Source organism: Salvelinus fontinalis, chromosome 31 (genome assembly GCF_029448725.1).
Source record: "Salvelinus fontinalis isolate EN_2023a chromosome 31, ASM2944872v1, whole genome shotgun sequence".
Lineage (NCBI taxonomy): Eukaryota > Metazoa > Chordata > Actinopteri > Salmoniformes > Salmonidae > Salvelinus > Salvelinus fontinalis.
In genome coordinates this window covers 44241124-44257674 of record NC_074695.1, presented here as the reverse complement: position 1 = coordinate 44257674, position 16551 = coordinate 44241124, and the positions used below count along the sequence as shown (strand labels likewise).

Here is a 16551-nt window from a genome sequence, read left to right as displayed (position 1 = left end):
AGTTGAAAAAGGAAACCAAACTGAAATGTGCAGTACAAACTGCTTTGTTCCATTTCATTCAGTGGGCTCAGGCAGTTGTTTTAATCACATTTGATTTCTACATCAGTAGTAGGAAAGTTCCTCCTATTTTTACCCCAGGAAAAATGATAGCTTACATCCAGGGGTAGTTTTAGCATTTCACATATTTTTATTTATGTATTGAAGTTCTTCAACAATTCAGTTTGCACCCAAATCTACAATAGTTTGAAAACGTGCACAAAAACGTGAGTTTCTTCATACCGCAAAGAATAATAAAAAATAAAATCTGATCCAGGCAAAGGAGATAGCAGGAACCTAGTGTTAATTTTAGATTCTTCCTTCTAGTTATTTTAAATTAATACCTCAAGTCTTATCATATAAAGACACACAATAATTGTTTTGCCCCTTGCAGCACCCTCCCACCCCTGCAGTTAAAAAAAATATTTTCTCTATTCAAAACAAATATTCCAACGTTATCAATGTTTATCTTCCATCTTAATAATTTCAGAGAAAAGAAATTCATCCCTCTGGCCCGTTGTCTCCGGGTTACCATGCCCCACCCACCCTATCAGAATCCAGTACACAATAACAACACTCAAATGTCCTGAATAAGGAAAACATTTAAAACGGATGAAAACAGGAATGACAAAATAATTATACAGCAAATAAAAGAGGTGACAGAATTCAGTTAAAAACACTGCTCATAGTCCCACTTCAGAGACGTTTCAATTCATTCCTGATCTTGTCTTTCGTTACATCTTAAGAGTACATCATTTACACCCCACGTATACCCATTACCCACAATGCCTCATTTAGGAAGTTCAGCTTTAAAGAATGGTAAATATCAGTGAATTCTAACAGGAGGACTGGTGTGTATTAAATAAACAATAAATACAAAACATCAAATACAGGGAAGGAACAGTCCACAACAGCTTGTTATTATTGGGTCTTTTTTTTCTTCTTTTTTTTTTTAAACATTTACTAAGAAAAATCTGACATTAAAAAAACATATTCCTTTTCAGATTTTTCCTAATTGTTTCTTCCCCGGCTATTAAGGTCAAAACATAAATACACCAAAAAAATATCTTTAAAAAACTATATGCAAAGGGAATTTAACATAATAAATAAATAAAATACCTTGATGTAATTACAGCTGAGTAGGTAGGTGTTTAACCAAAGGATTGGTTTTTGCATTAACTTTAGTGAGGGACCTCTCGGTAAAAAGTAGGGGGGGTTACGTCAGGTGCTGATGAAGATCCTCTATGTCAGTTGGCTGCCAGTCCAGTAGCTTCAGATGACAGCCTACAGCAACATAAAAAACAAGAGATTCAAAAACTAGCCTTAAATGCAAGCGGCTTTGATTTCCTAGTCATATTAGTCCTCTTATTCTGAACCATGACTTGGCATATCAGTAGTTCCAGCGTGTTGTCCCTCACCTGGCGTTGATCAGGTACTCAGCCAGGCTAATGCTGGCAGGGGAGCCGGTGATGGTCACCTGCCTGTCAGAAGAGCCCTCCACTGGGTTGGCAATCTTGATCTGAGCCCCGGACATCTGGCGGATCTCATTGATCTTAGCCCCCTGACGGCCAATGATGCAGCCAATCAACTGAGGCCAAGGAAGGCAAGAGAGAAAGTTTCAGAATACAAGACATTTCAACCACTCTTCTCAGGAGTGAAATGGATTTTAGACTAAAAACCCAGATAAGACAAGTACGCAACAACGAACACTAAACAAATTAATGAATGATTTACATGAATCTTGGGCTGAAGTATCGAGAACAAGTAAGGAAGAGAATTCCAGAGTGGACGGGGACACTTACATCGTTTGGAATGGTCAGCTCATGGGAACCAGTTTGTGCAGAAGCATCCATCCCAGCTAAAGAGAGAAAACACAAGTCAGCACCTACAAAGACAAAATGTTGCGCACAATGCAACATAGAAATAAATAAAATGATTCCCATCTCTACTCTTTCCCTGTTGACCTACCCTGGAAACCCTGGTTGTTGGGAGCGATGGGGAAAGGGCTCTGCTGCATGGCGAGCTGGTGGAGTTTAGTAAGCTGTGGAGAGAGATGGATACATGGAGAGGAAGAGAGAGAAGGGTTGATGAAAGGAGAAAGACAGGAACTATAAGCCAGGAGATAATGCAGAACATAACCCTGTGTAACACACATACACACTACATGACCAAAAGTATGTGGACACCTGCTAGTCAAACATCTTATTCCAAACTCATGGGCATTAATATAGAGTTGGTCCCCCTTTTGCTGCTATAACAGTCTCCACTCTTCCGGGAAGGCTTTCCACTAGATAAGTGGTTCCCTAACTTGAGTGAGGAATCACGCTTCACAATCTGGCAATCCAACGAACGAATCTGGGTTTGGCGAATGCCAGGAGAACGCTGCCTGCCCCTATGCATAGTGCCAACTGTAAAGTTTGGTGGCGGAGGAATAATGGTCTGGAGCGGTTTTTCATGGTTTGGGCTAGGGCCCTTAGTTCCAACACATTTGGGTGAGGTTTTGTTCTCGCCCGAAGAGCCTGGTTTCATTGCCAAAAATTAAATTAAGCCATCTAGTGTTCAGCGAAATAACAACTCAATGTCAAATACAGGTAGCCTAGTCAAATAATTAACACCCAATCACATTAACTTTTACTCTCTCGTGGGAAACCTTCACTCTTGCGCAGACATTTAGAAACAAAACATGCCAACTTGAAAAATAAGTCACAGGAGTTTTTTGATCAAGAATAAAGATGACCTTCGAGTGTGAAGACTTATAAAAGCAACAGATACCATTAATAAGAAGTGGCTAGAAGCATCTTATATGGTGAGCTACCGAGTGGCTAGAACAGGCAAGCCCATACTATTGTGGAGGACTTGATTCTTCCTGCTGCTGCGGATATGGCTGGGACAATGCTGGGGGAAAGGTCAAAAACTATACAGACAATGCCCTCATCAAACAACACTGTTTCACGACGCATCAGTGACATGTCAGGAGATGTTTTTGAAACAATTTCTGCTTTGCATACAAGCCAGGGAATTATGCGTTACAGCTGAATGAGTCAACATAAGTGGCAGGCCTGGCACAGCTCGTGGTATATGTCCATTACGTTTATGGGGGGGGGTCAATTATGGAAGTCATCCTCTTCTGGAAACCAGGACAACAGGAGAGGATATTTAAGTACTGGACAGCTTTGTGACATCAAATGGACTTTGGTGGTCAAGATGTGTTACTATCTGTACTGATGGCGCAAAAGCCTTGACAGGGAGACAGTGTGGAAACGCGTGTGCAACCAGTTGCTCCCAACGCCACTTAGATACTCTGCAGCAACAACCGAGAGGCTCTTGCTGCCAAGGGAATGCCTGACCGCTTGAAAGACGTTTTGGACACTACAGTGAAAATGGTTAACTTTGTTAAAGCAAGGCCCCAAATAATTAACATCCAATCACATTAACCGTTGGATGTTAATGATTGCGCATGTACCTATGTGAGAGTGGATTCTCGGCCCTCACTAGCATGAAAACTAAATACAGGCACAGACTGTGTGGAAAATGATTTAAGACTGAGACTCTCTCCAATACAACCCAACATTGCAGAGTTATGTGCATCTTTTCAAGCACACCCTTCTCATTAACCAATAAGTTATTCACAATTTTTGATGAACAAATAAGGTTTTATATGTAAGATAGCTAAAAAAAAAGAGCAAAATGTATTGATTATTATTATTTGTGCCCTGGTCCTATAGAGCTCTTTGTCACAACACGGATCGTGGAAAGTGACAAACTCACTCATTCTTATGTTTAATAAGTGTATCGTGTGTGTGGTTGTGTGTGTGGTTGGGGAGGGGGGGGGCAGGCTTACGACGATGGCAAAAAAACATTTTGAGTGCGCTGACCCTGGTGCTAGAGGGGGTACGCACCTGGAGGTTGAATGTTTTGAAGGGGTACGGGACTATAAAAAGAAAATGTGTTTTCACTGCTCCAGGGTCCAATGGCGGTGAGCTTAACAGGTGGCATCCTATGACGGTGCCACGTTGAAAGTCACTGAGCTCTTCAGTAAGGCCATACTACTGCCAATGTTGGTCTATGGCGATTATATGGCTGTGTGCTCGATTTTATACACCTGTCAGCAACGGGTGTGGCTGAACTAGCAGAATCCACATATTTGAAGGGGTGTCCATATATTTGTGTGTGTGATATATAAATATTTATAAACTGGGTGGTTCGAGCGCGGAATGCTGATTGGCTGACACCCATGGGATATGTCTGATATGGCTATGACAAAATATTCATTTTTACTGCTTTAAATTATGTTGGTAACCAGTTTATAATAGCAATAAGGCACCTCAGAGGTTTGAGGTATATGGCCAATATACCACGGCTAAGGGCCATTTCCAAACTCATTCAAAGGTTTACCTTTATTTTTTTATTTTTTTTTACAATTTTCTACATTTTAGAATAATAGCAAAGACATCAAAGCTATGAAATAACACATGGAATCATGTAATGAAAAAAAGTTAAAATCAAAATATATTTCATATTTCAGATTCTTCAGTGGCCAGTCTTTGCCTTGATGACAACTGCACACTCTTGGCATTCTCTCAACCAGCTTCATGAGGAATGCTTTTCAAACAGTTTTGAAGAAGTTCCCACATATGCTGAGCACTTGTTGGCTGCTTTTCCTTCACTCTGCGGTCCAACTCATCCCAAACCATCTCAAATTGGGTTGAGGTCGGCTGATTGTGGAGGCCAGGCCATCTGATGCAGCACTAAAATCACTTCTTGGTCAAATAGTCCTTACACAGTCTGGAGGTGTGTTGGGTCACTTTCCTGTTGAAAAACAAATGATAGTCCCAAGCGCAAACCAGATTGGATGGCATATCGCTGCAGAATTCTGTGGTAGCCATGCTGGTTAACTGTCAATCAATCTATTGTTTTGTGTTGAGGCGTACACATTTTTCTTTACTGTTGCTGGTAGTGTAACAGTATAACTTTAGTACGTCCCCTCGCCCCGACCTCGGGCGCGAACCAGGGACCCTCTGCACACATCAACAACAGTCACCCACGAAGTGTCGTTACCCATCGCTCCACAAATGCCGCGGCTCATGCAGAGCAAGGGGAAACCCTACATCAAGTCTCAGAGCAAGTGACGTAACCGATTGAAACGCTATTAGCGCGTACCCGCTAACTAGCTAGCCATTTCACATCCGTTACAGTAGGGCGGCACAGTATTTCAGCCTTTGTATCGGTTGATAATTGCCTAAAGAAATATATCAGTATTAGGATGATTTCATAGCCAGTATTTTGTCCATATAATTCAGTGTTAAATCTGAGCCACAAATAATTTATCGGTGTTGGACAAAATTTTTATGTGCATCCCTAATGGTATGTCTATATACAGTTGAAGACGGAAGTTTACATACACCTTGGCCAAATACATTTAAACTCAAGTTTCACAATTCCTGACATTCAATCATAGTAAAAATTCTGTTTTAGGTCAGCTAGGATCACCACTTTATTTTAAGGCTAGCATCAAACAAATTTGATAAAGCCTAATTTCAGAATTTCTCCCAAACATAATCAAGGCTGCAAAAGAAATTAAACGATACACATGGCATCAAACAAAAAATGTAAAGTACCAGCAGGCCTTAGCGATGCATCACTGCAGTGCATTTACTGATTGAAACTTAATATGGAGATAGAGTGGTTGGGGGGAAAAAAGAAGGTACAGCATGTAATAGAGAGTGGGTGCCATGACTACCCAGGAGGGTTGATGTGTAGATATATGGGCTCACTTACAGAATGACCTTCACTTACGTCAGGCTGTGGAATGGCGTGCTGTCCTTGGACAGCGTATGCCTGCAACGAGAGAAAAGCACTTAGGAGGGTGCATGGGGAAATGGACACAAAAAGCACACTCACAGGCTGTAGTATCTTGGAGACCCATGGCTGCGTTTAGACAGGCAGCCCAATTATGATCGCACTAATTGGTCTTTTGACCAATCAGATCGGCTCTGACAAAGATCTGATGTAATTGGTCTAAACACCAATTAATGGGAAAAAAGATCAGACTTGGGCTACTGTAAATGCAACCATGTCCTTGGATGTCTGGAATGAGAACGCTATGGGGTAATTCAGACAACAAGGATATGGACATATAGCCTAGTGGTTAGAGCGTTGGGGCCAGTAACCGAAAGGTTGGAACATTGAATCCACGAGCTGACAAGGTAAAAGACTGTCGTTCTGCCCCTGAACAAGGCAGTTAACACACTGTTCCTAGGCCGTCATTGTAAATAAGAATTTGTTCTTAACTGACTTGCCTAGTTGAATAAAGGTTAAATAAAAAATATGCACCCTCCAGCTAGTATTCAACCCATCTGACAGCTCAGCTACTCTACAACTACTGGAGGGGATTTCTCTCCCTTAACATAGAAACTCTGGAGGCCATTTGGCAATGGTGCTGACATCTGCACAGCGCAGACCACACTACTGAAATGTAGAAACAGACTTAATAATACAGTGTTATTCAACTTCCCGTAAACAACTGACAATGCTATCATTTAAAAAAAAAGGGACACTTAATTAGAAAACTGATATATGAATTACAGACTAATTAGTTGATTAATTACAGATGAATGAGGTTGGTTTATTTACCTGACCTCCCGCAAATATGACAGGAGAGCCTGAGGGTTTGGGCCTGTAAGGGATGGTTACACCCTTAGGCGGAGACTGAGGAGAGAAACAAAATCAACCATTAGGAACTGGAAAATGTGCATAAGCGGTAGTTATTTTGAAGACACTTCAAAATGTAGGACAATGATACATATATATATATTTTTTTTTTTATAAAAAAAAAAAAGGAAGCTAGGCAACATCTCTGATGAGATAGAAAAAAGACGAGACAAAAAGGGGGTAGTGCGCAATGGTTCCCATACTACTACCTCGAGCATGACGACGCAGATCTGCTTGACACACTCGATGATGGACTGGGGGGTCCCTGCAATGGTGATGGCACGCTCCGTGGAGTTAGGCAGCATGTCCCCTGCCACCTGTACCTGAGCTCCTGTCGACTGGAGAGAGAAAAGGTAGGAGGGAGGGTCAACATTAAGTGTTCAGAGTTCTCTTTAGAATATCTGGTGGCACAGTTAATCTAGAGAGGGCGGGTGATCATTTCTAATTAGCATAACAACACACCAGTGTGGGTGTACTGTACGTACCTCTCTGATCTCTTTGATCTTGCAGCCGCCCTTGCCGATGAGGGAGCCACACTGGCTGGCAGGCACAACGATGCGCAGGGTGACTGGCGGTTTGCTGGTGGCCGTGCTGTTAGTCATCGAGCTGCTGATGTCCTGTAGGGAATCGGACGGAAAAACAAGATACACTGCTGAGGATGGCTTCAGTCCAAAGGCTAGGACTTACAGATTTTTTTTCATGATCTTTACTATGCAAAATCTGAATTGCTACATATCTTACTCTAAAATGGTGTATTGTTCATGGGTGCGTGACAAATATTTCAATTTCTTAGTAATAGGTTTCCAGCCTGACTGAAATGTTCTATGGCTTATTTGAAATCTGTAGTTAAGAGTCAAACCTCCTCCAGCTTCTCAATGATCATGGAAAAGGCTTTAAAGATGGCGGTGGTGGGGCCTGCCAGGGTGATGATCCTCTCTGGGCAGTTCCCCTCAGAGATGTTGATACGAGCGCCACTCTGTCACGTTGACATGACATGTTATTCATGCGTTTGCTTATTACAACGCTAAAATATTAAGACAATATATTTAATTGCATTTACACATTCAGCGCTGGCCTGAATTTGGTTGTAACATTGCAATATGTCAACCCTGAAGCACGAGTCATCAGAATCAGTAGAAAATGTCTAGAATTGGCCACTTCTCTCAAACTCCTTTCAATACGTCAATCCATGCCATGACGGACAACTCACCTCCTCTCTCATCTTCTTCACAGACTCTCCTTTCTGCACAGAAAGCACAATGTTTAAACAACAGTCACGGCCATGAATGAAAAGTGCAAAGCCGAACACTGTGAGAAACATCAAGAAGGCACACTCACCTTGCCAATAATGCTTCCAACTTCCTGCAGACAAGAAAAGCAATAACACAGTAAAATCAGTAATCCATCTTTTATTATATATATTCACTTTCCAAAAACTTTACTCAAGATTGAAAGAACCCCATGTAGAAGTATTTTGTATTGTATGCAAGTTATCCATGTAGTGTGCAATGTAAGGTTTATGCTAGTCCCGGGTGACCGACTCAAGACAGTGGCTGTAGAAAAAGATTTGGTTTATTTTAGTCTCGCGGTGCCATACCGCCAAAATCACGTTGTCGCCGTGCCGCCGTTGGAGGTCTAGAGAATTTATTGCAAACATTTGATGTTTTTGAAGATTTTGATTGGACGTTACATTTCAAGAAGCTCCCGAGTGGCGCAGCGGGTCTAAGGCACTGCATCTTAGTGCTAGAGGCGCCACTAGACCCTGGTTCGATTCCAGGCTGTATCACAACCGTTTTGGGACTCCCATAGGGAGTACCACAGGACATTGCATGAATGTCAAAACTTAATTACAAGGCACCCACCACACAGGTAAAATACAAAGAATACACCATTGAGGTTAACTTCTTGAATGAAATTCAAATGATGAAATGATTTGATGGGAGTCCCCAGCGTTGAGATTGCCTGCAATGACAACAAGCTCAGTCCGATGATGCTGTGACACACCGCCCCAGACCATGACGGACCCTCCACCTCAGACCCGCTCCTGAGTACAGGCATTGGTGTAACGCTCATTCCTTCGACGATAAACGCGTTTTTACGAATTATCGCTGAAAGACAGGGTCCTGAAATAACAGTTCTATTATAGAATGTTGTGTGTTCTGAATTTGCACGTGCAAGCCAAGCGCCACCACCACTATCAGTAGCACTGTCAATGCTGTACAAAAAAGTCTGCAAACAAGCAACCACTGGCCACAAACGATGTGTTTACAATACTGTGTTGGTAATAAAGCATTATTTGTTCTACCACAACTTATGGGGTAGCTAACTAGCTTTAGCTTGGTACCTAGCTAGCACCAATACAACCAGCCTGAAAACAATAACCAGTAGAAACGTCAGCCATTTTCACCATTCTTAGCAATGATTTGGGAATCATTGTGAGTAAGTATTAGCTAGGTAGCCACTTGTTGTTCGCTTATTGAAATTGAACTTCAGTTCATGAAAATAAATACCTAACCAGCTACTTAACCCTGTTGCCCAAAGCTAACGTTATAAACAGCCAGCTAGCTTCATCTGGTTAGTGAGGCTCGACCTGACCGGGTTATGTGTTGGGAAGCTAGCCACAATAAGGATTAGGTACAATAGTGGAATTTGCGGTTGGCCTTCAAAATAAAATTACCTATTTGAAAGTGATGCAGAAGGTTACAATTGGTTAGATCATGTTAAACAAGGTTGGAATGTGAAGCAATGAAATGGGGTATCAGTCTACTCGGTGACACCCACAGAACACAACTGTGAAGAGTTTACGCAAGTATTAGCGTTGTAGCTCTTATCGCGGGACTGTGACTGTGTGAAATCACCTCCCCAGTCAGCCTGTTGTGTGTATTGACATTCATATTGCACTGTACAGCTTTACCTAAGGATTGAGAATCAATGAAATGGGATGACAGTCTACACAATACCCAATATATCCCCCCCCCCCCCCCCCCAACGTCCTCCTTACGAGTTATCAGACTCCAAAACATCCACGTAGTGTTGTTTTTTCTCGGGAATAGTGTTCAATACACTTAGGTTGTCAATGAATGTGGCTCAAGTCACAGCTGTTTCAGAGTCCAGCAATAAGAGCTACGATGCCAATGTTCTCTGGGTGTCACTGAGTATACCCTATGTCATTGATCCACAGGTAAGGCTGTACAGTGAAATAAGTATGGCCCCAATGCAATTCAAAAGTATAATACATCCAGTGTGATTTCAACAAAATGTTGTCTTTTGTTGATTTTATATAACATTCCAACCGCGTTTAGCATGATCTACTAAACTATGGCATAATTCCACTATTTGTATTCATTTGCATCACTGTCAATGACATACTTTTATTTTGAAGGCTAACCGCAAAGTCCACTATTGTGGCTAATCCTTATTGTGGCTAGCTTCCAACCACCATTAATCAAATAATAACTGTCTTGTAAATTAGGGTTATTTTAGATGACACCTAGCTATATAATTAGCTAGCTAACGATAGCTACTGAAACAGATTGTCGTTTTGCTATGTTTTTGGGGTAGAACATTGTTTGCATCCATGAGCTAGCTAGCTTTTTTTAAATGACCAGCACTGTAGGTGCGCGAGACAACTTTACCAGCATCATAGCATATGTATCGATGAATCGTTGTGACATATGAAATACGAGTGATAGTGTAATAACTACGTCAAATTTTTATGAACGCCTTAAATTATGTAACGTGCAGTCATATTCAAGACGCGCAAAGACCCAAACGGCGCCCCATAGAAATCCTGGCTGAGAATGAAACGACTGAACAACGAAACAGCACAGCAAGAAACTGATAGAAATAGGTTTTGATTATGTTTTACTGGTAATGGGGACATACGTAAATGCCACCTAACAAACTTTTTGTTCAGTGTGGTGTCTGTAACCTTTTTTTAACTAGGCAAGTCAGTTAAGAACAAATTCTTATTTACAATGATGGCCCGGGCGACGCTGGGCCAATTGAGCGCCGCCCCATGGGACTCCCAATCACGGCCGGATGTGATAGAGCCTGGATTCAAACCAGGGACTGTAGTGACGCCTCTTTCAAAGAGATGCAGTGCCTTAGACTGCTGCGCCCGTGTGTGTGTTACCTATTTAACTGTACTAGAATGCTTAAAAGGCCGCAATTTTTTTTCTATCTCGGTATCGGATTTTTTGGCAAGGAAAAGATTGGGTATCGGCTAAAAATGTAATATCGGTGCATCACACACACAGCCAAAAGTTGACACCTACTCATTCAAGGGTTTTTAGTTTTACTATTTCCTGAAAGAATAAACGTTTTGTTTTCTAAATGATAGTTTCTGGATTTGGCCCTATTAATGACTTAAGGCTCGTATTTCTGTGTGTTATTATATTATAATTAAGTCTATGATTTGATAGAGCAGTCTGACAGTGGTGGTAGGCAGCAGCAGGCTCGTAAGCATTCATTCAAACAGCACTTTCCTGCATTTGCCAGCAGCTCTTCGCTGTGCTTCAAGCATTGCTCTGTTTATGACTTAAAGCTTATCAACTCCCGAGATTAGGCTGGCAATACTAAAGTACCTATTAGACCATCAAATAGTGAATATGAAATACAAATGGTATAGAGCGAAATAGTCCTATAATAACTACAACCTAAAACTTCTTACCTGGGAATATTGAAGACTCATGTTAAAAGAAACCACCAGCTTTTATATGTTCTGAGCAAGGAACTTAAACGCTAGCATTTTTACATGGCACATATTGCACTTTTACTTTCTTCTCCAACACTTTGTTTTTGCATTATTTAAACCAAATTGAACATGTTTCAATATTTATTTGACTAAATTGATTTTATTGATGTATTATATTAAGTTAAAATTAAGTGTTCATTCAGTATTGTTGCAATTGTCATTATTACAAATATATATATATATATAAATAAAAATCGGCCGATTAATCAGTATCCTCTTTTTTTGGTCCTCCAATAATCGGTATCGGCGTTGAAAAATCATAATCGGTCGACCTCTAATATCAACGATACCAACTTCAAACGAGTCCTCTGACACTTGTAGGGGTCAGAGCTAAACGGAGAACACCATCGTGATTGCAGTTGTTCCCTTAGATGGAGCAACCATGTACAGTTTATGTATCACTGACCCTGGCGACTCTGCTAACACAACTAACCTTCTAGTTCAATAATATGCCGTTTTTATTCAAATGTAGTTGGCTTCATTATCTTAAGAGGAATTTAACTCGCTAGCTTACAAGGTTAGCTGACTTTTCTCAAAACTACCCCCATTGTGGCCAGCTTCTTCTTGTCCCTCATGCTAGCCTTTACAGCCATTTATCACTTCAGAAAAGTCCATAGTAAATATACTGATATGGCCATTGTAGACCATTTCTCCGCTCTGGTTGGAGCTTTAGCTCATCTCGAAATAGCAGAGAAATTCTGTGAAAACCAGCGTGCTGCAAATGTTCTAAAATGTTTCGTGACCAGTGCTTGTCTTGTTTATATTTTTAGTCCTCACGTACTGTTGCTCCTACGGTACTAATCTGGTGCGCATCTTTGGAGCTCCACCCAAGCATGGCATTTCATTAGTTTGACGTGTTGCGAGGAGTCTGATACACCGGGTTCTGGCCCGTCTAGCCAATTTTTGCAATGGAACTTCCACAGGCTCCCTGTTTTAGGGAAGCCTGGTCCATGACGATGCTATGTTTATGCTAACTACACAGTAATGAATGAGGTGTGTGAATGGAACAACCACGGTGTAATGGTCATAACTCTTATCGTCCATCTCCTGTGCACACTCACCTTTCCGTGCATAAGGAGTCTAATGGTTAGGGTGACATTGAGCCCTCCTTCAATCACACCGGTGTCCATAGTTGTTGTAGTGTCTGAAGTCTATATTCGCCAAGAAGTAGTATTTGGTCTTCAAGACAAGAGGGAGCAGAGACAAAAAAAACAGAAGTGTTAAGTTACAGACGGCAAACAATTGATGAAAAAAAATCTATTCAAGCAAGAAACCAACCGGTACTACTGACTTACATTTTTACATGTAGTAATTTACCATTTAACAGATTCCAGAGCAACTTGCAGTTAGTCCATTCATCTTACAATAGCTATGTGAGACAACCACATTTCAGTCATAATAAGTACATTTTACAGGATTTAGCTAATTTACTTATATTGGTTCTGCTAAAAACTGTGAAACTAACTAATGAGAATGCTGACCAGGGTATTGTTTCCTTAAAAGCGTCCTAAGACTAAGTTCATCGATTAAGTGAATCCCATTGCTGAAATTGATTCATTACACCCAAGGTTCACTAACTCTGCTCATATTGCAGTGTATTGATTCAGATATAGTGTCGCTAATTATGCAGCGAGGAAACCAGACGTAGCTACATTTATTACACCATTTAAATACATAACACCGATTTAACAAAGTTAGTTCCAGTTGCCTGTATGTAGTATGATAATTAGTTAGCTAACGTTAGCTTGCCTGCTAGAAGCATTGCTAACTAGTAACCCTAGTGACATTGGCTAACGTTAGTTACCTAAAGTTTAAAAACCTAAAGTTGATGAACCAATGAATGAAAAACGGTACCTACTCAGTCTTGGTAGAATGTGGATAGCTGCATCAATATTGTGCAAACCGCTCAATAGCGAGCTAGAAACGGATAGTAGCAGCTAACGTAGTTAATCAAATCAGAATGAGCGCAATGCTAGCAAGCTAACCTAGCATGTGACGATAATCCGCTATTTTGAATGCTGCGGCCTAGGTCCTGAATCATTCAGGCGCAGTTAGCTCTGTCCTTCACAATCCAAAGAAAATTCAGTAGTTAGGGCAGTCTTACCTGAACAGTCCCGTGAGGTGTGTTTAGGGGGAGGGTAGGGTAGAAGGGGAAAGGTTCGGGAGGGAATTTTAAAAGGATTCGGGGAAGAGGGAAGAGACGCTGCTGCTTGATCGGGCTCCACTCTCCTGCTTAGCACAAAAGACAACAAAATGAAAATCGTTCAACTTTCACCTTTAACCCGATCCTCCCCCACGATTTTAACCCCGCCCACTAAAAACCTTGGAACTCGTCATAATATTTCTCAGTTGGCAAACACACAAGTAATGGGCACAGTCCCACACATTGGTGCTGATAAATTGATAGATTTTTACAAGCCATATTAGAAAATATAAAATATATATTTTGGCTGTGCTGAGTGACTATATGACGGCCATATGAACAACAAGAAACACATTTAGCTAAGAAATATATTTTTACTTTTCTTGCATTTTTTGGTATCTTATTCTTTTATTGTGAATTAACAGTAAAGAAGGGTCTTACATTTGTGTTAAAAGAGATCAGGGAATATAATGTAGGGTTGTGGCCTTATGTCGCAAAGCCACTGATGTGAGAGTAATTTCACCAGATGGCCATGCACAGTTAGCTCATTACTGGAAAAATAGCAGAGTATGTCTGGGAAAAAGCTGTTATTCAGAATGGTGTTGGACAAAAATACACAGAGGCTTCCTGGTAACACTTTACAATTAGGTTTCATTTGTAAAGGGTTTATAAAAGGTTATAATTACGTTATTAACGGTCATTTGATCATTTGTAAATGCCTTATAAACCAGGAATAAACTGTTATATATTGCAATAACTGGTCAGTGTTTGCCAAATAGTAACCCAATATTTACTTCCAGTTATTAACCATTTATAAATGTACTTACAAATGCTTATAAAATCAACTCTTATGTATCATCATGCAACCTTATTTTCAATTGCTGCAGTGTTGAACAATAGTTATTTTTTCACTTTTGGGTGTGGTGTATTGTTGTTATCCGAGGAACAGAAGAGGTTGGTTTGAAACCCTGATGCCCTGGCAAAATTTACATCCAGAAAATGTTTCAAACATCATTACCCCTTACCAGATTACCCAGCCTGGTTTCATCGACTAGACGTAACATAGTAAATGTAAATCCGGCACACTCAAATTATACTGAACAAAAATATAAACGCAACATGCTACAATTTGAAATATTTTACTGAGTTACAGTTCATATGGGGAAATCAGTCAATTTAAACAAATTCATTGGGCCCTAATCTTTAGTTTTCACATGACTGGGCAGGAGTGCCTCACCCACCGGGGAGCCAGGTCCAGCTAATCAGAATGAGTTATTCCTGCAGTCAGCATGCCAATTGCACGCCCCCTTAAAACTTGAGACATCTGTGGCATTGTGTTGTATGACAAAATGGTACATTTTAGAGTGGCCTTTTATTGTCTACACCATCAAGAGCATCCAGACTGGTTGCATCACCGCCTGGTATGGTAACGGCTTGGTATATGACAGTAAGGCGTTACAAAGGGTAGTGCGTACGGACCAGTACAACACTGGGGCCAAGCTTCCAGCCATCCACGACCTATATACTAGGCGGTGTCAGAGGAAAGCCCATAAAATTGTCAGAGACTCCAGTCACCCAAGTCATACTGTTTTCTCTGCTACTGCACGGCAAGCGATACCGGAAGTCCAAGTCTAGGACCAAAAGGCTCCTTAACAGCTTCTACCCCCAAGCCACAAGACTGCTGAACAATTAATCAAATGGCCACCGGACTAATACATTGACCCCCCCTCCATTTGTTTTGTACACTGCTGCTACTTGCTGTTTATTATCTACCTACATGTACAAATTACCTCAACTAACCTGTACCCCCGCACACTGACTCGGTACCAGTATCCCCTGTATATAGCCTTGATATTGTTATGGTATTGTGTTACTTTTTTCTTTTTTTTTGACTTTAGTTTATTTGGTAAATATTTTCTTAACTCTTTTTGAACTGTACTTTTGGTTAAGGTCTTGTAAGTAAGCATTTCAAGGTAAGGTCTACACTTGTTGTATTCGGCGCATGTGACAAATAAGGTTTGATTTTATTTTATTGTCAAAAGCAACCAACTGGTAACACAGCCACCTGGTGCAGTCAATGGCTCAGTGTTCCAAAACGGTTCACCTGTTTCTACGTCGTCAAGCCAGGACAACTTCTTCTTCGATGAGGTTTATCGGCAGTTGGCATCCAGTCTTACCTCAAGCCAACAGTCCGAAAGGATGGGACACCACCACTCAACACACCCTGTAACTCTTCTGATGTTAAATCTCTCATATCCAAATACTTATCTGCAGCTGCCACCCTAACCTCTATTTTCTGCGACTTACTTTCCATCACTACAGTACAGTTGATAACCATTGCTGTGAACACTAAAAAGCCAATCTAACTGAAGCATATATCACTCGTTGGCCTATCCCTCTGTGATACAGATCTACTACTCACACGAATCCTCTCAGGATCCTGTCATGACAGTCCTGTGAGGATCCAAATGGGTCAGATCAGGTTTGCAATGAATGACGGGGGGACTGGTGGGAGTTAACAACTCACGTGTAACGCATGTTTTCCTCCTCGTCTGAGGAGGAGCAAGGATCGGACCAAAATGCAGCGGGTGATGAATACATGTTGATTTATTAAACAAGACGAACACGAAGCAAACTTGAATAACTACAAAACAACAAAACGACGTAGACAGACCTGAACATGAGAACTTACATAAAACGAAGAACGCACGAACAGGAACAGACTAGACAAAACGAAACAGTCCCGTGTGGTACATAAACTGACACGGAAGAAAATCACCCACAAACAAACAGTGAGAACAGCCTACCTTAATATGGTTCTCAATCAGAGGAAACGTAAAACACCTGCCCCTGATTGAGAACCATATCAGGCAAATACAATTAACCCAACATAGAAACACATAAC

General features: G+C 41.0%; 1 protein-coding gene across 4 annotated transcripts; it reads right to left on the bottom strand.

The window, feature by feature from the left end:
• Positions 1-164: 164 nt before the first annotated feature.
• LOC129830351 (poly(rC)-binding protein 2-like) lies at positions 165-13776 on the bottom strand. 4 transcript variants are annotated; one of them, XM_055892865.1, is made up of 13 exons: positions 13608-13776; positions 12565-12682; positions 8086-8109; positions 7958-7990; positions 7607-7723; positions 7233-7364; positions 6954-7085; positions 6670-6744; positions 5815-5874; positions 2005-2077; positions 1839-1894; positions 1455-1624; positions 165-1320 (listed from the first exon to the last, which is right to left on the bottom strand). In XM_055892865.1, exons 2-13 carry the CDS (start codon positions 12631-12633, stop codon positions 1284-1286), a joined length of 978 nt encoding a protein of 325 aa, XP_055748840.1. In that variant the 5' UTR covers positions 12634-12682; positions 13608-13776; the 3' UTR covers positions 165-1283. The 4 variants fall into 4 exon arrangements, with proteins under 4 accessions (XP_055748840.1, XP_055748842.1, XP_055748841.1 ...); XM_055892867.1 differs by having other exon boundaries at positions 5833-5874; XM_055892866.1 differs by having other exon boundaries at positions 6957-7085.
• Positions 13777-16551: the final 2775 nt, after the last annotated feature.

What these genes read in the sequence shown, in the direction of transcription:
- LOC129830351 (XM_055892865.1), bottom strand. Translation starts at nt 12,633, where the DNA reads ATGGACACCGGTGTGATTGAAGGAGGGCTCAATGTCACCCTAACCATT. An exon ending in TGAAGAAGATGAGAGAGGAG is followed by an intron (nt 7,724 to 7,957) that starts GTGAGTTGTCCG and finishes TCAACGTGACAG; the next exon opens with AGTGGCGCTCGTATCAACAT. An exon ending in AGCTGACCATTCCAAACGAT is followed by an intron (nt 1,625 to 1,838) that starts GTAAGTGTCCCC and finishes CCTTGGCCTCAG; the next exon opens with TTGATTGGCTGCATCATTGG.